The sequence below is a fragment of the Peromyscus eremicus genome, chromosome 4 (assembly GCF_949786415.1).
Source record: "Peromyscus eremicus chromosome 4, PerEre_H2_v1, whole genome shotgun sequence".
Classification (NCBI taxonomy): Eukaryota; Metazoa; Chordata; class Mammalia; order Rodentia; family Cricetidae; genus Peromyscus; species Peromyscus eremicus.
Genome location: NC_081419.1, coordinates 61,873,283 through 61,899,883, shown reverse-complemented (window position 1 = coordinate 61,899,883; position 26,601 = coordinate 61,873,283). Strand labels below are relative to the sequence as shown.

At 50.9% G+C, this 26,601-nt stretch overlaps 1 protein-coding gene across 1 annotated transcript; it reads right to left on the bottom strand.

The window, feature by feature from the left end:
• Positions 1–380: 380 nt before the first annotated feature.
• Positions 381–26,383, bottom strand: Slc43a1 (solute carrier family 43 member 1). Its single transcript, XM_059260827.1, has 15 exons — positions 26,136–26,383; positions 24,843–25,009; positions 14,876–15,053; positions 14,738–14,793; positions 14,532–14,608; positions 11,551–11,643; positions 10,010–10,143; positions 8,837–9,015; positions 7,629–7,775; positions 7,482–7,517; positions 7,160–7,313; positions 4,552–4,693; positions 4,232–4,305; positions 2,590–2,713; positions 381–1,111 (listed from the first exon to the last, which is right to left on the bottom strand). The coding sequence occupies exons 1-15, from the start codon at positions 26,249–26,251 to the stop codon at positions 965–967; spliced, it is 1,824 nt and encodes a 607-aa protein (XP_059116810.1). The 5' UTR covers positions 26,252–26,383; the 3' UTR covers positions 381–964.
• Positions 26,384–26,601: the final 218 nt, after the last annotated feature.

Genomic DNA, 26,601 nt, shown 5'->3' with positions numbered 1-26,601 from the left:
AAAAGTAACCAAGACAGATGGCAAAGCAGTACACAGTTGAGAAGAGGAAGATGGACAGACGACAGGTGTGCAAAGCATCCTTCTTAGATATATTTTTATTTATTTATATTTAATTGTATGTGCATTTTGTCTGCATGCATATCTGTATGAGAGTATCAGATCCCCTGGAATCGGAGTTACAGTTGTGAGCTACCATGTGGGTACTGGGCACTGAACCTGGGATCTCTGGGAGAAGTGCTCTTAACCACTGAGTCATCTCTCCAGCCCCCCCACCCCCCATCATCTTTCTTAAATTCCGAGGCAAGCCTGGTGAGACAGAGGGATGGAGGTGTGGAAAGACAATAACCCACTCCCTCCAGTCAGATACACACCAGCCAGACTTTCATTTCCCTTTTTATTTCCTCTAAGACCTGTAAGAAACAGCACCAGGGAGGGAACCCGCCCTCCAGACCCAACACCCAATCGTGGATACAGCCAGCACCTCAGCCCCTCCTGCAGGAAAGGTCGCCATGCCATGCGCATGTGCACAGGATGTACGTGTGCACGCACCGCAGCTGCGATCTTAGGAGAGTCTGTTCACTGATCCCACGAGTCTTCAGAGGCAGTGCCACAGAGGAGGCTCCTAGAGCTTCAAGTGTGGGGAAAGGGCAGCCCCACATTCTGGTTTCCTCCAGTCCAGGAAGACGGCCCAGTACCACTGGAACAGGCACTGTCTTCAGTTAACAGACAGCTTGCTTTGGAGAAGATTTTTAAAGGCTGGGTTTTTTTTTTTGTTTTGTTTTGTTTTGGAGGTTTCTGTTTTGTTTCCCTTTTTGCAAGTCCCTACAAAAATAGAACTCTTAGTATTTATAACTCCACGGCCCCTTGGCTCCATGCACACGGTGCAGGTAGAAGCCACTGAGGCATTCTCTTTGCTTTATCAAGCCGCGGTTGTCTGTCCTCCAAGTCCCTTAGCCTCAGGAGTCTATGTAGCCACCTTGGAATCATTGAGCACCTTCTGTGGGTCTGGAAAACTGGTGGCGTACTCTCTCTGGAGATGGGACCGGTAGTAGAAGAGGTAGGAAGGTAGCAGAAATCCCAGGAAGGAAAGAATCAGGAGGCCCAGGTTCACCTTCAGAGTGTGGAAAGAGAAGCAAAGAAAGTCAAGTTAGGACTAGCAGGATGCACCCTCTTCAGGGACTTGGCCTGAGACTCCCAACATGGAGGATAGCTCAGCCACCTGTACTCCAGGTCCAGGACCAGGAGAAGAAATATGGTCAGACCCAGCAGGCGTGGTGACTCTTTCACCAGCATCTCAGATGGTCAGCAACCTGGCAAAGGGGCTGAGGTCAGAACACTAACGTCTAGGAGGTGACAGTCGGGCTCCACGATGCAACACTCTCTGGAGTGGCAAAACCTATGCCCCGGAAGCCTGGCTCATGCCAGCCAGTAGGATCCCCCTGCAGTGTCAAGAAGAAGCTCTTTGGCATGGTCAAAAGAACCAGATGGATATCTAGCCAGCTTGGAGCGCAGATGACTTGCCACGCCCAGGCCTGTGCCCTTCACAAGCTCCCTCAGATCACATCCTACTCCATGACTCATGTGTGACTTTGGGCAAAGAATCTCATCTGAGTACCTCCTTCACAGGTCTACTGTGGAAAGACTATGTGAAAAAAAAAAAAAAAAAAGAAAGAAAGAAAGAAAAAAGAAAAAAGCCAGTATGCTTGGCACAGCAACTTCTCAGCAAGCTGGGGGAGGGTAATTTGTCACAGTTCTCTCAGAAGGAGGGTCCATGGTTGAGTGCCCCACAAGCAGAAATCAGGGAGGTGGATGAGAGTTCTGCGAGGAAAGGCCTTACTGACAACAGTGATACTCACACAGGAGAAGGCACCCTGCCACTGAACGCTGTTTCAAGAGTCCTGAGAGAGGATGCCTGCACCACTTCGTTCTAGTGAATGGGACTAGAGGTACCTGCATGCAGTCCAGACTAGGGCCAGGCCAGTACACAACTTACCTGGAACCCTATTAAAACAAATCCTGGGGCTGGGGAAATAGATCACGGGGGAAAGCTTTCAGCACATGAATGAGGACCAGAGTTCGGATCCCCAAAATCCATATAAATGTTGCATGGGAGTGCTGGTCCACCCATAATTCTAGTTCCCTGGAGAAAACTGGTTAACTAGACTGTCCACATTGCTAAGCTCTGAGTTCAACTAAGAGACCCTGCCTCAGTGAATAAGGTGCAAAGCAATCAAGGAATATTCCCAACGTCAATCTTGGGATTCCACATATGTACATAGACACACACTCAAGCATGAGTATACTCATACACACTTACCCCACACATGATAAAGCTTTTAAAAATAAAATAGAATAAAAGCAAACCCTTGGAACCAGATCAAGAGAGTGACTGATCTGAGGCTGGGAGACGTGTGTTTTTAACTCTCCGGGAAGGGTTCTGATGAGCAGACGCCTGACAAACCCACATTAGGGAATCTCCAAGGCACCTCCTGGCTGGGATACAAAGAGAGGTGCCAGCACATACCAGCCCTTTCCCCTTCCCCAGTATTGGGAAGTGTTCCCTGGGCCCCGTGCTGAACCAGCTCTCACCCAGAAGGGGTCTCCACGCAGAGGTCCCACCATGGCCATGAAGAGCAGCTGCTGCAGCAGAGCAAACACAGCACTGATGAGCGACTGAAGGCCTGTCAGCGTCCCAAAATGATTGGATGGGAACCTGTCCAGAGGGACATCCAAGAGTCAGAGGCAGGACCCCCTCCAGCCCAGCAACCTCTCTGTCTCCCACTTCCTCCACTAATAGCAGGATAGGACGAGCTTCACTGGGCTATTCGTGTTGTTCTTTCCATAATGTTTACCGAGCTTCTCTGAGTGCTGGAGAAAAGCAATGAACTCAACAGATATCTTGAGCAGTGGTATAAACAAGATAAATGCAGAGCGTGTTAATGCTAAGAGCTAAGGAGAAAAGCTAAATAGAGAGGTGGAATCCTGCAGGGGAGCCAGGGGCTTGCAGATGCAGATGAGGTGGCCAGAGGCAGCCATACCAAACAGACAGATAGGTGTGCCCCCTGAGAAGGTGAGAAGGTAAAACTGTAAACCCTGCAGGTATCTGGAGGAAGCATGATTCGGCGACATCACCAAGTGCAAAGGCCCTCGGGAAAGAACATACTTAGGGTATGTTGTTTACAAGTCGGCTCTTGAGGCTGAAGGAGAGTGACAGGGAGACTGGGGAAGGAAAAGGGCCAAAATGTCCTAGGCCCAGGTCTTTAGGAACTTTGGCCCTACTCTGGAGCAAGGGGAGATGAGAAACCACGTGAGATGTGAAGAGTTATTGTGTCCTAACTAGTGAGCCAACCCATGTTAAAAGGAGAATGGGTGGTGGTGGCGCACACCTTTAATCCCAGCACTCAGGAGGCAGAGGCAGGAGGATCTCTGAATTCGAGGCCAGCCTGGTCTACAGAGTGAGTTCCAGGACAACCAGGGTTGCACAGAAAAACCCTGTCTCAAAAAACACAAACAAATGGGGGGGGGGGCGCCAGCGAGAGGGGACGCAGATTGGCAGTGATCCACGCTAGCAATGACCGTGGGTTGGAGGGGGACTGAGACAGTCAGGGTTGGGAAACCAGATGTGGGCATGTGAAAAGTGGAGCCAAGAGGACTGCAGATACCCCGGATATGAGTGTTCACAGAAAAGCCATCAAAGGTGACTGGAAGGCATTGGCTGGGACAGTGCAGGGGAGGGGCTGCCCTCTGCTTGAGACCACTATAAGGAGGTATAGCCAAACACCCACCCAGAACCTTCCAGGGAAGGGACACCGTGTGATGTGATCCGTGCAAAGAAGTCTCTCAACAGTGCCTTGCAGTTGGAATGAGGAGAGAAGGGAACCAGGGATGTTCATCGGGACACTATAAGAAATCTCTACAAGACAGGCATGGGGAGGGAGGCCTCAACCCAGGCCCAGAGCCAAAAAGTTCATCAGACCAGGCTTTCCCATTGCCTTTGGGAAGGACATGACTTTGGCGTCTCTGTGAATAGGGGGTGGGTTCTCTGTGATCACTAGCTCCTGCCATAATCTGTGAACAGCTTCCATGATCACTTTCGCCTCTGACAGTCACTACTGAAGGGAGACCGGGAGAAAGCCTGCTTTAGAGGAAGTTGGGCCCCTTTCAGCTCTAGCTAAAAATCCCTGACTACTCAGGCAAAGCTCCAGAAGACAACATGGTCCATGTGACTCACACTGCAGCGTAGAGACCTCCACAGGCCGAGTGGAAGAAACCACGAACTATGGTGTGCAGGACAAAGGCCACCAACTGAAACCCAAGAGAGAGAAGAGGGTCAGAAAGATCAAGGCAGAGAGAAGGGGGACATGGGTCTTGCCGGGCCATCTATACAGTTCTACCCTGACCCAACCCCCACCAACATAATCTACCAGGCACAGCTCCCGGAGAACCCGGGAAAGAGACCTGGAACAGAGGCATGCTTCTGTGGTATACAGGTACCGGTAGAGCATACCCATGGTGGGGAGGGAAGGTCTAGGAATGGAGGAAAGCAGGTACCTGCAGCTGGAGGTTGCTGACGAGGCAGGTGACGCCAAAACCCACCAGCAGAATGTTGGTCAGGGTGAAGGCATTGATGGCATTGGTGAGCTTTTGGATCTTTCGGTAGCGTGGTCTGGTGAACTTGGTGGTAGTCCCATCCCTGAAAAGAACAGGCCATCACTGGCTGCTGCCTGGAACTCCTGGAAGCTCCTTGGTACTAGCCTGGCCTCCACCCCTGCTGGTGTTGCTACAGAGTTAGGAAAGCCACAAGGCAGAACACCATTTCTCTGTCTAGAGAGACGGCTTAGCCAGTGAAGAGCTTGCCTTGCAAACATAACAATCTGAGTTCTAACCCCTAAATCCCATGTTTAAAAAAAAGGGGGGGCTGGAGAGATGGCTCAGAAGTTAAGAGCACTGACTGTTCTTCCAGAGGTCCTGAGTTCAATTCCCAGCAACCACATGGTAGCTCACAACCATCTGTAATGAGATATGGTGCCCTCTTCTGGCCTGCAGTCATACACGCTGTATACATAATAAATAAATCTTAAAAAAAAAAAAAATCTAGGTGTGGTTAAGCATCATAGCACACGCTTTAATCCTGGCACTCAGGAGGCAGAGGCAGGCGGAGCTCTGTGAGTTCAAGGCTAACCTGGACTACATAATGAGTGCTAGACTGCGTCTAAAAAATAAATCTGGGCGTAGCGGTATACACCTGTAAACTCAGTGCTGGGGAGGTGGAGACAGGTTGGGTCCCTGGATCTCAGCCGACTGGGCAAGCTCCAGGTCAATGAGAGAACCTATCTCAAAAACAAAACCCAGCAGGAACAGCACCTGAGGAGCAACAGCCAAGGTTGTCCTATGACCTCCACAAACACGTGCATGCTCATGCACGTAGTACATACACACTCACCTGAAAAAACAAAGAAAGCCATTTCTCCATAAATGTGGTTTCCTCCCTAACTAGACAAGCACCAACTTGAGGGGGCACTTAAATGTAAATCTACAGGTCTACACCCAGAATGCAGAATGTCCAGAAGCCCGGGATCTGGTAGGGCAAGTGTCCCAAGCATGTCCCATTGAAGTCAGGAGATCATAGATACGAAGGAAGGTGGAGAAGGGATTCTTCACATCAACTGTCCCACAAAAACCAGGTGGCACTCTGGGCACAGCTCGGCATGACGACCGCCCAGAAATCTCCTCCTTTTGGGCATGATCAAGAACTCGGGGCCAGCTCAGGAAAGAGGACAGTAGGCTGGGATGAGCGCAGACTGCTCATCTATGGAGGATGGGCTCTGAGAACGGGCCTTCACACATGGAGAGCAGAAGGTAAAGAGAGAAGGCTGGAGCCCAGGAAACAAAGGGAAGCCACTGGGCACACCCTTAGACACCTTTTCTTCTAGTCCCCCTGCTCCCACATTCTCAGGACAAAAAAAAAAAAAAAAAAAAGGAGTCCTGAGTTCCAGATCCAATTTCAGTCTCCTGCCAGCCAGAGGCCCAAGGTAACTCCGGGCCTTCTTCTACTCCACCAGGCTCACTCTGTGACCATAGACTATGACAGATTGATAGCAGTTACTACTAAGACTGTATTATAAAAGACACAACATGGGCCATGGTGGTGCACGCCTTTAATCCCAGCACTCGGGATGCAGAGCCAGGCAGATCTCTGTGAGTTCAAGGCCAGTCTGGGCTACCAAGTGAGTTCCAGGAAAAGGTTCAAAGCTACACAGAGAAATCCTGTCTCGAAAAACCAAAAAAAGAAAAAACAAATCATAGAAGAAAAACAGCTCCCTCCTGTCTTCACCTCTCCCGTCTCCCAGAACGCTTCCTGTCAGGAAGCCATCTGCCATATCCAAAGTGGCCCTCACAGAGGCCACACTGGCAGGCCCTGAACTCCACGCTCAGTCACATGGGCAAAGCTAGAAGCAGCTCTCACCCAGGCAATACTTCAGATGGCCCAGCTACCGTAGGAGGATGGAACACAACCCGAGGAGAAACCCCAGGTCGGACCCATCCATCGAAGGCACTCCCAGACTCCCTCCCCCCAGCAGCTGTGTGGAATAGTCAACATTTGCTGTCTGGAGACAGGGCAATACATCTCTGAGCAAGAGACAGCTGACAAGCCAGTCCTCCCTTTTCCTAGCCTTTGTCTTAAAACAGGGTCTCACTCTGTAGCCAAAGCCGGCGAAGGACGATGATGTAGCCCAGGCTGGCCTCAAACTCATAGCAACCTCCCACCTCAGCCTCCTGCTTAGATGACAGGCATTAAGTCTCCAAGCTCAGACAAGCTCAGGAGGATATGCTTTACGACACTGGCTTAGGAGCCTGCTGTGTGGTTACTTAGTGGTACAACCCGGGTCTCGGCTTCTTCCTCTGTCAAGGCCATCATGAACTCACCTCATAGAGATGCTCTGGGACTCAAATGATGCAAAGTGCCCAGCGTACAGTCAGCCCTCAACCATAGGTACTCTTATGCCAAACAGGCCCTGCCTCCTCTAGCCTGTTTCCCTATCTGTAAAACCGGGAAGTGCTTTCTCAGACCTCTTAGGAGAGCGAAGTGAGACGCTCTGTACACAAACATGGAGGGAACTCCTGTCGGGGCTCCTGTCAGCACCACCCTGTGGATCACCTGGTGTCTCCAAAGGAAGCACTCTCACTCAGAGCGCGCTCGGCTGGGTCATCCACACAGTCTTTGATGCGCCAGTCCATGATGTAGCCAATGAGGGGGCAGGTGAGGAGACAGAGCAGCTGCATGACTCCAAAGATGGACGAGTAGAACTCCACTGGGCAGGAACAGAACTGGGGTCAGGATGCCAGCAGCTCGGTGGACACAGCCACCCACCCCCAGCAGAGGAAGACAGTGCTCAACAGCCTCCTCTGACCCAGTCAGGACGAGTCCCGCCCGAAGAACGGAACAGGTCAGAGTAAGTACGGGCCAGGGATCTCCCTACCTGTCTCTTGCACCTTCTGTCTCTGTTCACTGTTCTCTGTGGGCAGAGAGAAGACACGGTGAAGGGGTGCAGAGCCAGATGACCCTCCAGTCCCATCCTTCACCCCCACGCACACCCGCCCCCCACAGGGTTTCCAAAGCGCCTCACCGTGTGCCCGGCCACCAGTCACAAGGAACTCCAGCATCTTGTTCATGGCAGCCATGTAGAACATGACCCGCAGCTGGGTCATGCCCATGGTGACGAGGCTCCACAGGAAAATGGGGGAGCAGAGACTCTTGCGAAAGGGGACGGACTCTGGGGAGACAGTGAGTGGGAGGTCAGGCCCCCAGACCTTCGATCTCCCAGCTTCTGTGGGTCTAGTGGTGCTAAGACAGTAACTGTGTGGCTCCAGAGACAAACGGTTCAGGTGCACTATCCTCCAAGCTCTGTAACAGCCTCCACAGCACCTTGTCAGGTGACCTCTAGAGGCTTCCTGTGTTCTGTGTTAGCAACATCTGTGAAGCAGCTGCTCTGAGCCACATACATGACAAGCTTTATTTTACCAAATCTAATTTTGTAGCAGCCCCCCTCCCCTTTTTGAGACCGGCTTTCCCACATTTTACAGGTGAGGAAACGGCTCCTCAGCCAGACAAGTGGCTTGCCTGAGCTCACAGGGCTGAAATGGCAGGGGGACCCGCCTCAGGCTCCTGCTCTTAACCGTCCTCCGATGAGGATGACCAGTGGGGGATAATCTTACGACTGGACCCATTTTGCACCATATGAAACAGCTCATTTTGCCCATCGAGTCATCCGGTCCTCATAACTAACTTCCCTGTCGGGTGGTGGTTTAAAAGATGAGGAAGGCGAGGGTGAGGACCCACGATAGTGTCCCACAAGTAAAGCAGGACTTGAACTCGCACCTTCCCACTCCAAAGCCGGTGCTCCAATCAAGTAACTGAGTCCCCGGAGGGAGCTAAGGTATGTTTGGGAAGTGAACTTCAGGTTCGTGCATCTCTCCACCTATGGCCAGCAGGGGGCGTAAGTGGGCCAGACATTGGAAGGCGCTGCCTGCAAGAGCTCTCTGACTGGGCTGTGCCTGATGCAACAGGCGGGGAGATTGATGACAGGTGGGTGGGGAGCAAAGAATCAGCTGCCTCACAGGTCAGGAGATTCGCCCTGTGCTGGAAGCTCCTCCTACCCTCATCGGGAGGATGCAGCAGGGTACTCATGAATCTGAGTTTCCCAGATCTCATTCAGCTTTTTTCTGCATCCACAACATCCACAGAGGGTGTTGTGAAGAGCAAGGAGGGATGAGAATGTACCCTACCTTCCCCCCACACACACCCCAACCCCCAGGCTAGGAATCAGACACTCACTCTCCTGATGTTTTTCTGAAGTACCAGAGACATCCTGGGATGAAATAAAGGTATCAGTCCCCTCCTCCAGGCTGGGGGCCTTCTGACTCAGCCGCTGGCCCACGATGGTTACATGGGTGTAGAAGCGGTCACCTGTGACCTTATGGTCCAAGGCTAACCCAATGAGTTTGATCTTCTTCCTGCCGACAGTCAGAACAGAGCATAGTTGTGCAGAGCTGAACTTCAACCTCTAGGCAGCATCCCAGCCTGTCCAAGGATGCTGAGCACCCCTTTATCTAGCACGGACATCCCTAGGAATAAGCTTCCTATGGCCGCCCCCATCTCTCTGGCTCAGAACCTGGCTTGGGCACCCGCTTACACAGACACTCAGTAAATGCAGGGCAGATGAGGGCTTTTCTCTCGGTCTACTTTCATGGAGGAGGAGGCGTAACTTCAGACACTGGCTCCGCCAGGTTCCATCCAAACTTCACCTCACCTCTCTCTAATGCTAGGACCTTCAGCCAGTCAGTTTGTCGTTAATGGAGTTAAAATCAGCAGCTGCATCGTACACACGGGCAGCTACTTGGGGGTAAGTACAGTGTGCGGCAGATAGGAGGTACTCAATGAATGTCACCGGTGTGACTGTCCCCTCATGTGCTGGGTTTTGCAGTACCGCCTCCTGCTGTTGACTAACTGAAACGGGGCTGGAAAAGGCTGGCGTTCAGGCTGCCCCCCCCCCCCCAAAAAAAAGCAGTGTGCTGAACTGGCAGCTTGGCAGCTTCTTGTTTGGTCCACGTGACATTTAACGCTATTTCGGGGGTGGTGGTAAGGTCTCCTACTCTGGCCTTCTCCTCCAAAGCCAGAGAGAATACTACCCTTAATACTAAAGCACATGTTGACTACCAACTGTGTGCCAGCTCTACTATTTACAAAAAAAAAAAAAAAAAACACCCGTGAGCAGGTGGCTCAGAGGAAGAAGCAGAGCTGGGAAGTCTGAGGCCATTTGCAAAACTGAATTCCAAATCCAGGTCTAAGGCCAAAGCTGATTCTGTCAATGACACCATCAATAGGCCTGGCCTCCGCCCTCTACAGCAGGGGGCGGGGGCGGGGGCGGGGGCGGGGGGCGGGACCGGGAGCCAGGGGGCAGGGGGAGGAATCTGCTTCATACTCCAACCTCCTCTCCCAGCCTCTCACGTGTAATCCACTTCCTCGGGGGCAGGGAAGGCTTCTGCGGGCCAGTTGAGAGCACAGTTCAGAAAGATAAGACAGGCCAGGCCCGACCAAGTGAACATGATGACCATGAAGGATACTCCAGCGTCGTAGATCAGCTGTGGGCAAGGACAGGCCACGGAGGAAGCCAGTTTGCTGGGGCCCCGCAAAGGCAGAACCCTTGGAGGACTGGGGCCTCCAAGGTCCCTCCCATCCCAATCCGTATACCCAATTTGCAGGTGGAGAAACCAAAGCCAGACATTAAAAGTCAGACCCAGAAAGCCTGCCACTCCATCCCTTCCTGTACCCAGGCTCCCCTGAAGGAGTGTGGAGTCATTCTCACAAAGTACCGAAGGTGCCTGCCACTCTCTCAACATGCCTAGAAAATCTCACTACTGCTTTGGAAAGGAATGCCAACTTTTGCCTATGATCCCTTAAAAATGTTCCTTTTTACACACACACACACACACACACACACACACACACACACACATACAATGTTTCACATCATATGCACAGGGAAATGAATGCTCTGGGTTCAGCCTTCCCCTTGCTAGCACATTTCCTCATGGAGAGGCAACCCCAACCTGAGAAGCCTTATCTATCTCACAGCTCCCAAATGCACACAGGTGCACCTGCTGCAGGGAGGTGGGGTAATCCGGCAAGGTTCTAATCCCAAAACAAATAGGTTCTGAATTGACTGGGATCTAGCACAAATGCGACAGCCCCTCTGATAAGAGAACTGTCTCCAGTTGTCCTCCCTGGCAGCCTCCTTCTGAGGGCAAGACAAAGCTTTGCACCCCTTAAGCATGTAGAGGTAACATAGGACTCCTCAAGCTTACCCACTCCACACTCCTTTAGAGAAGGTGGGCAAAAAATGCAAAAAAGAACTTCTCAAGGTCCACTCTGAAGAACGAGGGCAGGATCCAGAGGCAAGAGTGCTTGGACCGACTACTTGACGGAGGAGAAAGCAGAGTCCTCCAGCCGGCCGCAAGCTTAAAGCTCAGGCCACCAGCTCCCAGGCCTGACAGGCTGGCCTGACCAGGATCTACTCTGGCATCGACTTGCTTTGTGACCTTAGATCAAGTTCCTCAGCCTCTCTGGCAGGAGATACAGCCCAAATATCTGACCTTCTGGACTTAAAAGCACCTCTCACCCTGCCCCAGTGACACCAGCTCTGGTCAAGGCAAAAAGACAGCTCAGGGGACTAGGGAAACGGTTCCGTGGGTAAAGTTTGGCCCTCCATCACACACGTAAAGGCAGAGTGTGTGTGGCAGCACACACCTGCAACCCGGTGTGGGCTATGGTGTGGAGACACACAGACCCAGGAGGGCTTACTGGCCTGATAGTCTAGCCGAAACTGTGAGCTCTTTGTTCAGTGAGAAAATGAGACAGAGAGCAAGAGAAGACCCCATGTCAACTTCTGGCTGCCACATGCACAAGCAGGGGTGAGTCCAACTGTAACACACACGCACGCACAGTGTCAAAAGAAAAAAGACAACCCAGCCCTACCGAAGGTTCCATACCTTGATTCCAGGGAATGTGATGGCGGAAGACGCATAGGAACCAATCATGAGCGCCATGAAAGTGGAGCGCAAGTTCCCAAACATGTTGGGCAGCTGAGGGGAAAAAAAGCAACTCTTATGAGCTAGTGATATGCTGTTATCACCCTCGGCTCCCCTGTCTCAGAACTCCATAGGAAAGCTCGGAGGCTCCAGCCTGGCACTTCTAGAAGTGAACTCCAGGAACGGCGGCCCCGGGAGACCCACAGAAAGTCCCCAGGGAAAACCCATGTGGGGAGTGCGTTCATTCCGACCCCCTCTAACATACTTCCAATGTACTTGGGCACCTAAATGGGTTCCAGAAATATCCCTAGAGAGAAATTCTAACTTTGTCTCATCCCAGGATTGCCCCAGGGGTTTTGTTCATGGAACCCTTTATTCAGTGACACCTGTGGATAAACCCCCGGAACAGGTGTTAAGAAATCCTGATCCAGGCTGGAGAGATGGCTCAGTGGTTAAGAGCACTGACTGCTCTTCCAGAGGTCCTGAGTTCAATTCCCAGCACCCACATGGCAGCTAACAACTGTCTGTAACTCCAAGATCTGACACCCTCACACAGACATGCATACAGGCAAAACACTAATGTATATAAAAGGATAATAAATAAATTTAAAAAAAAAAAGAAAGAAAGAAAGAAAGAAAGAAAGAAAGAAAGAAAGAAAGAAAGAAATCCTGATCCAGGGGCAGGAGAGCTCACGGAATTTCAATCCCAGCACCCACACATTGCTCACAACTGTCTATAATTCCAGTTCCGGGGGATCTGATAGCCTCTTCTGGGCTCTGCAGGGCACCAGGTCCACACATGATGCACTGACATGCGTGCAGACGAAACATATATGAGACATAAATATAAACACTGATGTAGTCCAACTTATTTCTAAAATGAAAACAAAACGGAAGCTGTGAAGGAAAGATGAGCACTTAAGTTCACAGCCTTGAAGACTTCCTCCCTGTTCTGGTGCCATCAAGGCTGTGTCCATGGACGACCCTGCAACACAAAAGTGACCGATAATCCTCTCTGTGGCCCAAATACCACAGCCCACAGGTTCTGCCTAACCAGGATAAATCATGGAAAGAGCAGAAAGGTAAGGACGAAGCGGAGGTAGTTCTGACGACCAAAGCAGGCCCAGAATGCCCACCAGCAATGAATTAACTGATGGTCATGTGTTCTGTTCACTAACAGTGTGCCTGGCCCTCAGAGAAAGGGCACGCGAAATTCTCCTCCCGATGCTTTGTGTACCTCCTCCCTTAATCCCACTGTCTTCCAGGGTTAGGAGGTAACACAGCTGGATAGGACCTTAGATGTCATGCAGAGGCCACAAGAACAGAGGCTCAGTAAAAGGACCTCAAATAGCGATGAGGAGTCAAGTATTTAAACAGAGAAGGGAGTTGTCATTGACCCCAAGGGAATACAGTTGGTAAGGCCAAGCCGACTCCCATTAGAGCAGAGGTTTCACTAGAGTTCTCTCTCTGCCATGCACCCTGCCAATGATACCAGGGGAGGACGCCAGGACTTAGGTCCCTGTCCTTCAAGGGTCGAAGAGGTTCAGCCTAGCACTGCCAGGAGCTAACCACAGGCTCACCCAGGACGTAAGCCTATTGGCCGTAGTTAGCGCCCACTGGCGGTCTGAAATAGCAAAGGTCAGGGGCTGGGCTAACAAGTGGTAGGGCGGGGCGGGGCAGGCGCCCGGCCACACCATTGGCTGGAGATGAGGCGATGACCGCAGAGGAGCGCAGACTGGCTGGCCCTTCAATCCCCTCTGCTACCCAGGGCAGGGTCCAGGTCAAGCCTCCCTACTCCAGTCCGAGAAGAGATTTCGGAGGCCTGAGCCAATTTGCACAGCGGGAAGGGATTGCTGCACAGAGGGGTGGATCGGAAGGGATCAGCTTCCTTGAAAGTTGTGAAATGTCCCCAGCTGCAGTTAAATTAGGCAGCTGCTGGGATGAGAAATTCGGCCAAAACATCCAATTTGGCCGCATCAGAGATAAACAACCAGAAATGGCCCGACAGGAACTTTCCTTTCCCACCCCCACCCTGCTAAACTTTGAACCCGCATACCCACAGACGTCCATAAACATATAGAATAAAACAAACTTACACAGATACGTAAGAGGTTGAGTCACACGGAAAGGTTAGTTTTGTGGGTCAAAAATAGTTAACTATTGATAAATTCACAAGGGTGCAACCTCACAAATGAATTTTCCACTCAAGTCCTTTCACACACACACACAGACACACACACACACACACACACACACACACACACACACACACACACCACTATGATGTGGTAAAAGGTCCACGTGGCTAAGCTGCTCCTTCACCCTCACGGCCACTTTACCCAGATGAGTTTCCTTCCCAGGAGTTACGACTGCTGACATGATTTATTAGTTTGCTTGCTCACTGGGTTTTCTGTTCCACCCCTCCCTAGTCCCCATATGGAAGCTTCTGGAAGATGAGGACATAGTCCTGTTTGTACTGTAGGCTTCGTGCGGGAACAGAGCTGAACTGACATTCACAGGCTCGGTACACACACACACACACACACCAAGTCTCACCCACGCACAGCTCCATGCCTACCGTTAGCTCCCACCTGCACAGTTTCACACACAGGCACTTGATCGGGGCTACTCATCATTCTCTTGCTCGATTCTAGTTATTTTTATTCATGTGTATGAGTGTGTATCTGTGTGTGCCATGTGTGCGGTCCCCTCAGAGGCCAGAAGAGGGTGTCAGTTTCTCTGGTGCTCCAGTTATAGGTAGTTGTGAGCTGTAGGACTTGGGGGGGGGGGGGGCGGGGGGGCGGTGACCAAACTCCAGTCCTCTGGAAGAACAGCAAATGTTCTTAACTGCTGAGCCGTCTCTCCAGCCCTCCTCACTCACTCCTAACCCCACCCACTCCCAGGTGTCTGGATGGCTGCCGGGACACGTCCGTCAAACTCACCGTAAGTGAGGTAAACGTTAGGCAGATGCCAGCAAACCCATTCAAAGATAGTGCCAGGAATATCAACGGAGACAGAACTGGGAAGAGAGAGAAGGACAGATGAGGGCATTTGTGGAGCCACGGGAGTCCACAGGCAGGAGCTGGGGTCAGAGGTCGCCTTCATCCCGCCCATTCTAGAGAAGGCACATTGAGGGCAGAGGGTTCACCTTCAGTGTCCCAGGATGCCAAGGCCATGAGAGTGCAGGACGCCGCGAAGCAGGCACTGTAAGGACACAGACTTATTAGCCTCCCATCCCTGCATCGTCTTCCTGACACTGCATGTCCCCACAATCTAGCCACCTCACCTGCCCACCAGGCGCAGAGGCCGGGGCCCAAAGCGATCCATGAGAATCCCCAGAGGCAGTGTGGTAGCGCTCAGCAGGAAGGAGCCAATGGTGAAGCCCAGATTGAGCATCTTGTCCTGCTGGTCACAGCTTGGCCACTGGTGTGGCTTATCTTGGGTGGTGTTGGTCCTGTTCTCAGCTGAGGAGGAGAAGGGAAGGGCTCAGCACGTGCAACAGAAAGAAACAGGAAGACAGCCTGACCCGGGGGTCCTGCCTTCCAATTCAGGCCTCCGCCTTGAACCAACCAGGTGTCCCCGAGGGTAATGTGGAGTCCTGTATGCTCTGTCCGGGGTGGAGAAAGAGCTCATGAGTGACAGCAATGAGCACCTGGCCCTGAGGGACGCACATACATTCTCAGTCTGAGGCTTCAACTAGCTCAGGTGAGAAAGTGGACATCGAAGAATGGACCACGTTGTCATAGTCCCTGGAGAGCACCAGTGGAACAACCCAAATCGAGAGGCACAGTCAGTGGCTGGTTCCTTAATGTATGCAACACACAGGAACGCACATAAAAGACAGAGGAAGCCTTCTCGATAAACGACATTCTGATAATCACAGCTAGTGCTGTTGAGCATTTACTACTTAGCATTTAACTACATTCCAGGCACCGCTCTGCACAGACCCTGTAAGTCACAAGCCCCCAAGAGTCCATTAACAAAACATCCCACCCCACACATAATGACACCAAAGCGTTGCCTTCCAGGGCCCGTCAGCTGCGAACTTGGGAGTTGGGACAAGCAAAGGGCCAGTCAAGGGGACAGAGGGTGACTTGACTTAACTCTGTACATTGAGCCATGAGGTGGCTGCTTCCAAACTGTTTCTGGGTAGTGCTGCCAGGGGAAAACAGGGGTACTGCCTAAGGGACGGCCCAAACAGGGTCTCCATTCCCACCGCCCACCTGACGAACTCTGGAGCCTTGGCCAGGGAAACTCCCTCAGCCCGTACCTCAGGCCCCTGGGCTGTTAGCAAGGGCAGAGAATGAGCGAGTTCTGCCCAGTGCCTGGCCCGGGGGAAGGGCTGAGGCACACTCAAGAGCTCTTGAAATGCCGACAGTGGGGCTGAGCACAGACCCACAGGATCGTATCCTAAGACTGGAAGACCAAAGGATCGTGACAGGGAGCAAATGGATGCTGATTTAAAGAGGGGAAGTGAGCTGTGGGACCTCAGCTGGACATGGGGGTATGCAACCATGGAGGTGGACACAGGAGGATTGCCTTGAAGTCAGGCTGAGCTACACAGTGAGTTCCAGGCCAGCCTAAGCTACGTGTGAGACTATGGAGGGGGGGGGGGGGGAGGAGGGAGGGAGGGAGAATCATTAACTAAAAATACAAAAGTAGTTCGTTCTGTGACAAGAACAGAGAGGTACGGTTGTGCCTGGGTGCTGGGAAAGAGGGTGGCCATTGACCCTGACTTCAAGTACCCTCAAACTGCCAAAGGACCTACAGGTAGCACAAGGTAATGAGATCTGTGTGTTAACATAAAAAGAACATAAAGATCGGTCAGATCGTAAGAGCAGGCTATCAGAAAAGGAACCGCCTTGGGCGGTACCAGCTACCTTGGGAGGTTAGGCAAAGGGCTAAGGTACCTGGAGGAAGGCCTTAGCGGGTCAGACTACTCAGCCTTTGAGGTCCATGCTAACCCTCTTACTTAGCTGTCTTTGTCATCACATCCATTTCTCCACTGGGTTTGTCCACATGGGTTTATCCTACACCTGATTACTGGGCATTTGCTGTATGCCAGCATTGTGTTGAAGCAGTGGATAAAGAAAGAAGAAACAGAGGGACAAGTCAGACCAAAGGCCACAAACAGGCGACCACCACGGATTCTCTCTCCACCCATGTTTTGCTAGGTTGCCAGTAAACTGGGTTGAGAGTTGCATTAAATAAAAATCCAGATTTCTAGTTCATTGGAAATTTGGGACCTCAGCTGGACCTGGTGGTCTGCAACTGTAGTCCCAGCTACTCAGGAGACAAAGGCAAGATTGCTTGAGCCCAGGAGTTCTCGGCCAACCTGAGCAACATAGTAAAAAGAGAGGGAGAAAGAGAGAAGAGGGAGGGAGGGAGGGAGGGAGGGAGGGAGGGAGGGAGGGAGGGAGGGAGGGAAAGTCAGAAAGCTCTAGCCGGTGCTGAAGGTGGCCTCCTCTTTTGCCAGGGCTGTCCTTCTTGAACAGACTTATGTCTATCTCACAGCTCTCAGATGCTGGTTATCTCACAGCTGTCCTGCTGGTCTCGTTTATTATCATCCTTCTGCCCTTATATGGCAGCTGAATTTGTAGCCCCTGAGTTAGACACTGCCCTTGCCCTTAAGTCTTTCATAACCGAATGACAAGTTTCCTCCCAAACAATTCCACTAGCTTGTGGAAAACACCTACTCTGTGCCAGGTTGTTCCAAGCCAAATCTCACTTAATCTTTACATCCATTACAGATGATGAGGCGCCAAGAAGCAAAAGCATTCGGCCACCCAGCAGCCTACAGTGGCCTCCAATTCAAACTCAAAAGAATTTCCAGAGCCAGTACAGATTCACCGCACCACCCATCCTAGCTGTCCCACAGGCCAGCTTGGAAACTCTCCCAAGTATATTTTAAAGCCAGCGAATATGTGTACTCTGCTCCAGGATCTAGTCCATCAGACTGCTAATGGTCACTCAAGGCCCACTAATACATAAGTTCTTCTGTTTTAATCAATCAACTTCTTGTGGACTCAATATGAGCTAGCTCCTGAAGCCTGATCATTCTGAGGGGCTGCTTAAAGAACTTGCATCCAGAGAGACACAGCCACGCCCCAGGCCGAGCTCCAGAAGTCCAGTCGAAGAGAGGGAAGAGGCATTCTATAAGCAAGGGGCATCAAGACCATGATGGGAAAACTTACAGATACAGCCGAACCAAGTCAGTGGGAACTCATGAACTTTAGACCAACCGCTGTGGAGCCTGCATGGGACCCGACTGGGCCCTCTACATGGGCGAGACAGTTATGTAGCTTGGTCTGTTTGAGGGGCCCCTGACAGTGGGAATAGGATCCATCCCCAGTGCATGAGCTGGCTTTCTGGAGCCCATTGCCTATGGTGGGCCACCTTGCACAGCCTTGATGCAGGGGGAAAGACTTGGACCTGCCTCAGATGAATGTGCTGAGCTTTGCTGACTCCCCATGGGAGGCCATACCTTTTCAGAGGAGGGGGTAGGGGATGGGCTGCGGGGAAAGGCTGAGGGGGAGCTGGAGAAGGGATGAAGGAGGAATCTGTGGTTGGTATGTGGAATGAATAAAAGATTTCTTAATTAAAAGAAAAAAGAGCTTGCATCCAGGAGAGTCACAGCAGAATAAGTTTTTGGCATCCAACTGTCCCACTTTCACAGAGGGATGCTCCATGGGAGGGGGAAGAGAATGCACTCAGTAAGTGAGCGAGGCTGCTGGGTTGACAAGGGAAAACAAGGTGACCACCACTATATCCCAGCCCTTGTTTGCTCCTTATTAGCTGCGTGACCTAGGCACATTATAGTTGGCTGTACACACGGCATGAGCACTCAAAGTAGGGTTAGGTAATATATGGAACACCTTCCGAGGTTTCAGTTATTAGTTATTTGTGCATTAGAAACATGCATGAACGTATATATTTCTTAAATATATATATATATATATATATATATATAAATATGTATGTGTGTGTACATACAACATCAAACCCAAGGCTACATCACACTTTAAATAACAGTAACTATGGCACACAGAAATGATAAAATTCCAAGGGTAGCTTGTAAATAACCGATCGATCGTGTCTGGGAACTCTTGGGGAATGGGGTCATGGTTAAGCAGGCACCTCTAGTCAGAGCCTGGCCTCACTAGCTATGCTGCTGAAATTCTCTGAGGCCTGTCCCACCTTTGAAATGGGGACAGGGACTTGAAACACCTGGATCTGAGGATGGGCTGAGTCCCATACACGCAGAGCAAATTTAAAATGATTCAATTTTCCTTTTCTCCTAATCCATGTTCGCTTCCTCATGATATTTTCCTGCTGGTGACATGGCCACAGCACCAAAATACCTCAGGACTAAGTTCTAGCTGGTAAAATCTTGTCTAGGGCATAAAGGAACATAACGTTGGAGCCAAGTCCTGCGTTCCATCAGCGATAAGAAGTTTAAAGACAGGTCTGATGCTAAATGGACTAAAAAGAGTGGTTCCCTCAGAGTGAGACTCTACCCAGCTAATCCTGCAACCTGGGAAAGGGAAGGGCTTGAGGGATCTGAAGCCTAAAAAGCACGAAGGAGTGAAGTTTATGCAAATATAATTTAAGAAGGGGGCAGGATCCAACCCCAGCAAGCAGCAGAACGTGGCCGCCTCAAGTCCATGGTTCAAGAAGGACAGTGGTAAAAGGATTCTGGAATCTTTCTCCTCGCTTAAGGAAAGCCACTGTGGCAGGAAGAGTCCCTCCATGGAGGCCCAAGAGAGACCATTTTGTGAACCTGTGAAAGTGAAGGTTGGTTGCATCGGAGACCCCAAGATGTTGAAGATGCCAGAGCCATGGGATGTCTGCCGAGGAGAGCTGCTAACGGAGTGGAACCAGCCCAAGAGAGAGAGAAGTGTGATGCAGTCAACAAAGCTGGAAGAAAGCCGGGGTGGGGGTGGGGGGTGGGGGGCTTTAATCCCAGCACTCAGGAGGCAGAATCAGGTGGATCTCTGTGAGTTCGAGGCCAGCCTGGGCTACAGAGTGAGTTCCAGGATAGGCTCCAAAGCTACACAGAGAAACCCTGTCTCGGGAAAAAAACAAAAAAAAAGTTGGAAGAAGAGGGCAATCTGAAGAGCCTTTTGATAACTGACATGATAACCCTGCTGGGTTTCAGTCTTGCTTTGGATCAGTATTTCCTCACTATGCCCCTTTCCTCCTTTTTGGAATGGTAATATATATTCTGTGCCATTGTATGTTGAAGTGTGTGATCTTTTTTATTTTACAGGGGTTACAGTTAAGAGATTGCCTTGAGTCTCAGAAGAGACTTTTTTTTTTAAGTGTTTGAGACTGTTATAGACTATGGGGACTTTTGAAATTGAACTAAATGTATTTTGTGTTATGATGTGGCTCTGAGACAAGGGGACTGGGGGGTGGAATGTGGTGAAGGAGAATGGAACGTGAATGTTTGGTTCCCAGTTGGTGGAACTGCTTCGGAAGGATTAAGACGTGGGTCACTTGGGGTGGGCTTTGAGGTTTCAAAAGCCCATGCCAGACCCAGTCTGTCTTTCTCTGCCTCCTGCTTGTATTGTAGATCAGATGTGAGATCTCAGCTACTGCTCCAGTGCCATGCCTGCCTGCCTGCCTGCTGCCATGCTCTCCGCCATAATGGCCATGGATTCACCCTCTTAAACTATTAGCAAGCCTTCAATGAAATGCTTTCTTTTCGGGGTTGGGGATTTAGCTCAGTGGTAGAGTGCTTGCCTAGCAAGCACAGGGCCCTGGGTTCAGTCCTCTGCTCCGGGGCAAAAAAAGAAAAAAAAAAGAAAAAAGAAAAAAAAAGAAATGCTTTCTTTTCTAAGTTGCCTTGGTTACGGTGTCTCTTCACAACAGTAGAACAGTAACTGAGACAACTGGACTCATTCAGAGCAATCCCCGGCTATTGGTGGTTGAGACATATAGGCTATTCCCATGAGGCTTTGTGATGAAGTTCTATGTCAGAACGGAAGTGAATCCTCACTTTGTGCCCTCCTCACACACCTCCAGGGATTAAGGATGGAGCCCACAGCTTCACACTTGTTAGGGAAACACTGTGACCCGCAGCAGCAGCCCTTGTCCTCCTCCTTACCAGCTGGGTAACCTTAGTTACACTGCCTGGCATCTCCCAGTCACAGGTTTCTCCCCCCCAAAAAATGGGGGTATAATAAATAATACTTATGCCACAGATGAAATCTAAATGAGATCTAAAGACCTAACGAACAGTAATATTTAGTGACTGTTAGCATTGCTTTGTTTTGTTATTCTGTTAGTGTGTTATGAACTGTGCTATGGGATGTCTTTCTGTATGCTGTGAATATGTGTTGCTCCCATTGGCTAATAAATAAAGCTCTTTTGACCTATGGCAAGGCAGCTTAGAGGCAGGCGGAAAATCCAAGCAGAGACATGGAGAGAAGAAAGGAGAGGAAAGAGAGACGCCTAGCCACCGCCCAAGGAGCAGCAAGAGGCCAACAGAACAGTAACGCTACGGCAATGTGGCAAAGCATAGATTAATAAAAACGGGTTAATTTAAGATGAAAGAGCTAGCTAACAAGAAGCCTGCCATAGGCCATACAGTTTATAAATAATATTAAACCTCTGAGTGATTATTTTATAAGTGGCTTCAGGACCACGGGGCTGGGCAGGACCTGAGAAACGTACCACTACAGAACTGAGATGGTCTTCACTAAATTTTGAGTGACAGTCCCCATTAGCTCCCACCCCAAAGTATATATCAGGGAAGAAAGGTCCCCAAAATAGACAGTGTGACCAAGGATCCCTAAAGCCTGTACTAATGTCAACCTCAGTTACGAGTTTCTCATTTGCTGAGTTCTTCAACTGTTTGTTAAACAGCGTCACTTGAGTCTCATATTGTTCTGTGGCAAGAAAAATAACAATTATCCAGATAGAGACCATTACAGAAAATCACAACCAATCACAATGCAGAGAACAAGTAACCACGTGGTGCCTGGCCCCCAACTGGTACACCTACCACACAACTCCCACACCTAAGGTTCAAGGATCATAATGGAGGAGAGGACAGAGGATTGTAAGAGCCAGAGGAAAAGGAGGTCTGCTGTGAGACTGCATCTCCTAGAGATGTCACAGAGGACTCATGATGAATGAGGTACCAGGAAAAAGAAAGGGGTGCTTCCTGATCAGACAGAACAGGAAGCACCATCCCACCCACCAGCCTGTAGAGGCCATTAGAAAAGGGGACGTGGAGAGATGCTGTACACTGCTTTCTAAAAGTGCACAAATATGTTCTGGGGGAAAAGGACAAGAGTTCACTTAGTTCACCACTGGTGATCACAAACAACCACACACCCACTTCCAAGCAACTCAAAACATCAGGTCGGCACCTCGTGAGATCAAGGATCTAAATGTAAGAGCCCAAACCACAAAACCAAGAAAACACAGGTGCAAATTTTTGTGACCTTAAATTCAACCAACGGTTTCTTAAACATAATGGAGCAGTAGAATAAAAAATAGGCAAGTAGGATTTTTATCAACATCCAAAAAGGATACACAGGGAAAAAAAGAAAAAACCCAATGTTGGAAGGAAGGAAGGAAGGAAGGAAGGAAGGAAGGAAAACTATATAAAGGACTTAGAGCTAGAGTATAAAGAACTCTTCCACTTCAATAGTAAAAAGACAGAATTAGGAGTATAGCTCAGTGGTAGACTGTATATATGTTTAGCATGTGTAAGGCCCAGGGTCCAATCTCCAACTAAATAAACAAGCAAATAACACAACTTAGCAATGGAATAAGCAGCTGAATAGTTGTTATTCCAGAGTACAAGCCAATAAAAACACACAAAAAACATTCAACCTCCGTAGCCATTAGCGAAATGCAAATGAAAAAGACAGTCAACAACCATCGCTGAGGATGTGGAGAAACTGGAACCCCTCATACACTGCTGGTGAGAAGTTAGACTGTGGTGGTCATTTTGAAAAACATTACCATTACTTTCATAATCCAGCAAGTCCACGCCAAAATAAATACATAGACATGGGAGTATTATCATTAACAACCCAAAAGGTGGAAATAACCCATATGCCTATCAACTAATAAGGAAAATGTAGTCAGTACACATAATGGAGAGTTAGTCAGCTATACAAAATAAGGCTTAAATGTGGAACAAAGGACGGGCCTAGAAAACATTATGCAAAGTGAAAGAAACCAGTCACAAAGACAAGATTTCATTTATAGGAAATGTTCCAAATAGGTATAGCTGGTATCTGTCAGTGCCAGTCTATGACAGAAAGCAGACAAGCGGTGCCTGGAGAGAGAACAGGGCAGCTGGTGCTGCTAATGGGAATGGGGTCAATAAAGTAAACGCTCTAAAATTTGTGGGGATGACTATGCAATTCCAAATACACTAGGACCTATTATAGTGCACGTTTTGCTTTGGTTTTTCGAGGTAGGGTTTCTCTTTGTAGCTCTGGCTGTCCTAGAACTCACTATATAAACCAAGCTGGCCTCCAACTCACAGAGATCTGCCTGCCTCTGCCTCCTGAGTGCTGGGATTAAAGGCATGCACCACTACCATCCGGCTTATATTGTATGTTTTAAATGAGGAGTTTATATATAATCACAGGTCCTTAAAAGTTTTGGGGGTGGTAGAAATGTAAATATTGGCTGTTGTGATGAATACCAGAATGTATAAATTTGTCAATCACCAAAATGTAGAAGGTAAATTAATTTTCAGTAAAGATAACTTAGTGAAACCCTACAACCTCCAGGTGCAGAAGGCAGGGAGAACCCACGGGATGGGCTATAGCTGACACCAAGGCCTCCAGGCAACAAAAGAAAGATTCTCTCTAGTCTCCAGGGAAACCCCAGAGGGCCTGGAGAATTGTGTGGACGGGTGTCTCCAAGGTCTCTCACGTGGTCCTCTCAACCATCCTGGAATGCCTGTGATTCCATCTCAGACCTCTACTGTAAGGGACCTACCCTGACTTCCTAGGCCTGATGCTAACTCCATCACCTGCAGTCCAAGGCCTCTGTAACTGGGGCCAAGCACATGGGCAGGGTGCCACATCTGGGTGCAACCCATTGCTTCCCTAGAGATAACCGTGGCAGGGGTGGAGCAGCCTCCACGGTGTAGCTGGTCCTGCAAATAAGACGAGATATCAAGACCTCCCCATCCCCACCCTCAGGGAAATGGTTTCCTGTCCTTCCACACTCACAGTACAAGCTAAGAGGCAACGGGTTGAGCTGAGGAACCAGGAGAAGCCAGGACATTTCCGTTTGTCAAGTGTTCTTGAGTTTCACACCATCCTATGGACAGACATTGTCCCTAGGTAATGGATGCTCAATTTGTAAGGATCTCACTGGTCAAATGAGGTGGGAGCTGGGATTCAAATCCCTACTGGCTTTCCTCCTGTGCTTGCTCTACAACATGGAGGTGGGAAAAGGGACAGAGGGAGACACACCACACTGGTCTTTCGCTGAGTGCAGCACTCTCTTTTCCAGAAAAGAAAAATATCCACCAAGTCCCAGCCACCGAATGAAGAGCTCTGTCCACCCCCATCCCCCACCCACCCTACTCCACCACCACCCCACCACCACTGGACAGAAGCAGACAGGCTTTGACTGTAGTCACTGTTCTCAAAGAGTTCAGGATTCCCACTCCACAAGACCAAGTTACATTGACATGAAAAAAACAGAAACCCTCCACCAATACTCATTCTCGAGGAAACAGGGCTGTTAACTTTATGCAAATGGGTGATTTGTAAAACTGGGGACTCCAGGGTCCTGAAAAGGCCAAGAATGCAGGTCGTTCATATTCATACTCCAGGTTGTGTGGCTCTGCTTGATCTTACAAGAACTGCCTTGTGTGTTGGTGATGTCGCTCAATGCTTGCTAGCATGCAAAAGACCTGAGTATAACTCTCATCCAGGTAGGTACGGCACTTCTAAGAGTCTACATACTACTCTCGACTGGAGGTTGTCAATGGCAGTCTCAGGACTTGGATGCCTAGCAGGACATCGGCATTCAGTGACCATTGGATAAGAGAATCCTAAGGGAGGGCACATACGAAGCTTGAAGAGGTCAAGAAGTGAGGTTGTCCAATTCCCATTTATCCAGTGTTCCAGTCTTGGGCAGCCCTGCTTTGTCTCCGCCTGACCACCAGTCCTTGTTTTCCAACTTCCTACCTCCTCCTTCTACCGTCCCTCGCGGTCCTCACCCCCAACCCCCAACCCCCAACCCCCAACCTTTCTTGGATATACCTGTGCACAGACTGGAATAGAAGCCTTCCTTCTTGAGCATGATCAGCAGGGAGCCCCAGCCCAGGAGCACCGCGGAGAAGAAGAGGTTCTCCAGCACAGCGGTGCAAGCCATCCACCAGCGCCTGCTGTACGCCTGCTTCAGCGTGGGGGCCATGGTGGCCGAGACTCTGCAGAGAAACAGAGCGCTGAGAGAAGAAGGGCTTCCTAGCGGCCCTTGAGAAGGGTACTCCATGATGGTGGCTCCTGAGACCCCTGGAGCCAACCCGAGGTGGAGCCCTCATGGAGGTCCCATAGAGCCCGGTGCTGCGGAGCTGGCTCCGCGCGCTCTGGCAGTGCCAGGGGCGAGCGCGCCACTGGCCCACAGGCCACTATCAGGAACTAGAAAGGTCGGGTGTCTGCGCGAAGCAACTTCCTGGCGCGCTGCCGGGCTTGTCTACCCAGGCCAGGGCGCACAGAGCCCGCTCCTGGAGCCAAACCCCAAGTTCCCAAAGTCAGCAAGGGGTGGACCGTGCTCTGTAGCCACCGCCGACCGACGGCTAGCCAGCCTCTGGCGCCAGATCGGACTCTCAGAAGCGGGCAGGAGGCGGAAAGGGAAGTCTGGGGCTAGCCCGAGACCCTCTATTCTTGTTATGCCTTTCATCCTACTCCTCCTCTCCAGAGTCCGGGTAGAAAAACTCCTCCCGCTCGCCACAGCCGGCGCTCGTGTCCCTGCTGTCTCCTGGGCCAACCCCAAAGCTGCCACGTGGAGGGAGACCCTGGGCGGGCCCCGTGGCGCCCCCACGCGCACCCCTCACTCCGCAGCGCGCCCCAGAACCCGCCAGCCCCCGAGTCCCCGGGAGAGGGCTCGGGCTCCGGCAGGAAGTCCTGTGCCTGTAGACTTTATAAGGACAGTGGCGGAGGATGGGGTGGTTGGCGGGCGGGTGTGTTTACCAGAGGCAACGGAGAAACCGGAGCTCGCCCGGGCCGCGGTCGCTACCGCCAATAAGGGAGGGGAGACCCAGGCAAGCGGAGAGGGAACAGGCAGGGAAGAGCAAGCTGGAAAGACGAAGGAGGAAGGAGACACTAGCCCCTTCTCCAGGGGGTGGCCCAGCCCCTCATCTGTAAAATGGGGCGTTCGGTTCAGTGATCCCCGAGGTCCCTTCTCACAGGGACAACTGTGGCTCTAAACAGAAGGGACTAGAAGAATGGAGGGGTCGGAGAGAGGGGACAAGGTGCCCAGGGTCTCAGGTAACGGACGCTTCGAAGGGACCTGCAAGTGGGGCTGGGTGACTTTGAGCGGCGCCAGCTGCTCACCTGTCCCCAGCAAACTTGCCTCCCGCAGCCGTTGACACTCGGGGTAACACAGAGCCTCCTCGGCGCTGCCACACTCCGGATCGCCGGAGACCCAGGATCCCAATCCCAAAACGCATCCACGCGGGGGTCTTGCGGATGTGCCAGACCCAGCGGGCCTCGGAGCCCGCCGGTCTCACCTCGTCTGCGCCCTCGAAAGAAGCGGTGGACCCGGGAACCGTCCGAGCGCCACAGAGCCGGGAAGCCGGGAAGCCGGGAAGCCGGGGCATGGACTACGCGATATGCCGAGTTGATAGTTGTATTTACAGGCGTCCAGAGCAGCGCCCCAAGGTGGGGGCGGGGGTTCCCTTCCCTTCCCCTCCCCTTAGGTCGAGTTTCACTCACACGTGACTCGCCTGTTGGTCCCCAGATACTCTTCTTGCCCTGTACGCCCCGGGCGCCTGAATTTCCGCTCTCGACCCCCACCTTC

Coding starts and splice junctions, on each gene's coding strand:
- Slc43a1 (XM_059260827.1), bottom strand. CDS start 26,251: ATGCGTTTTGGGATTGGGATCCTGGGTCTCCGGCGATCCGGAGTGTGG. Junction 9,016..10,009: donor CCCGAGGAAGTGGATTACAC/GTGAGAGGCTGG, acceptor GACTGTCGGCAG/GAAGAAGATCAAACTCATTG. Junction 4,694..7,159: donor GCTTCCTTTGGAGACACCAG/GTGATCCACAGG, acceptor TGTTCTTTTCAG/GGATGGGACTACCACCAAGT.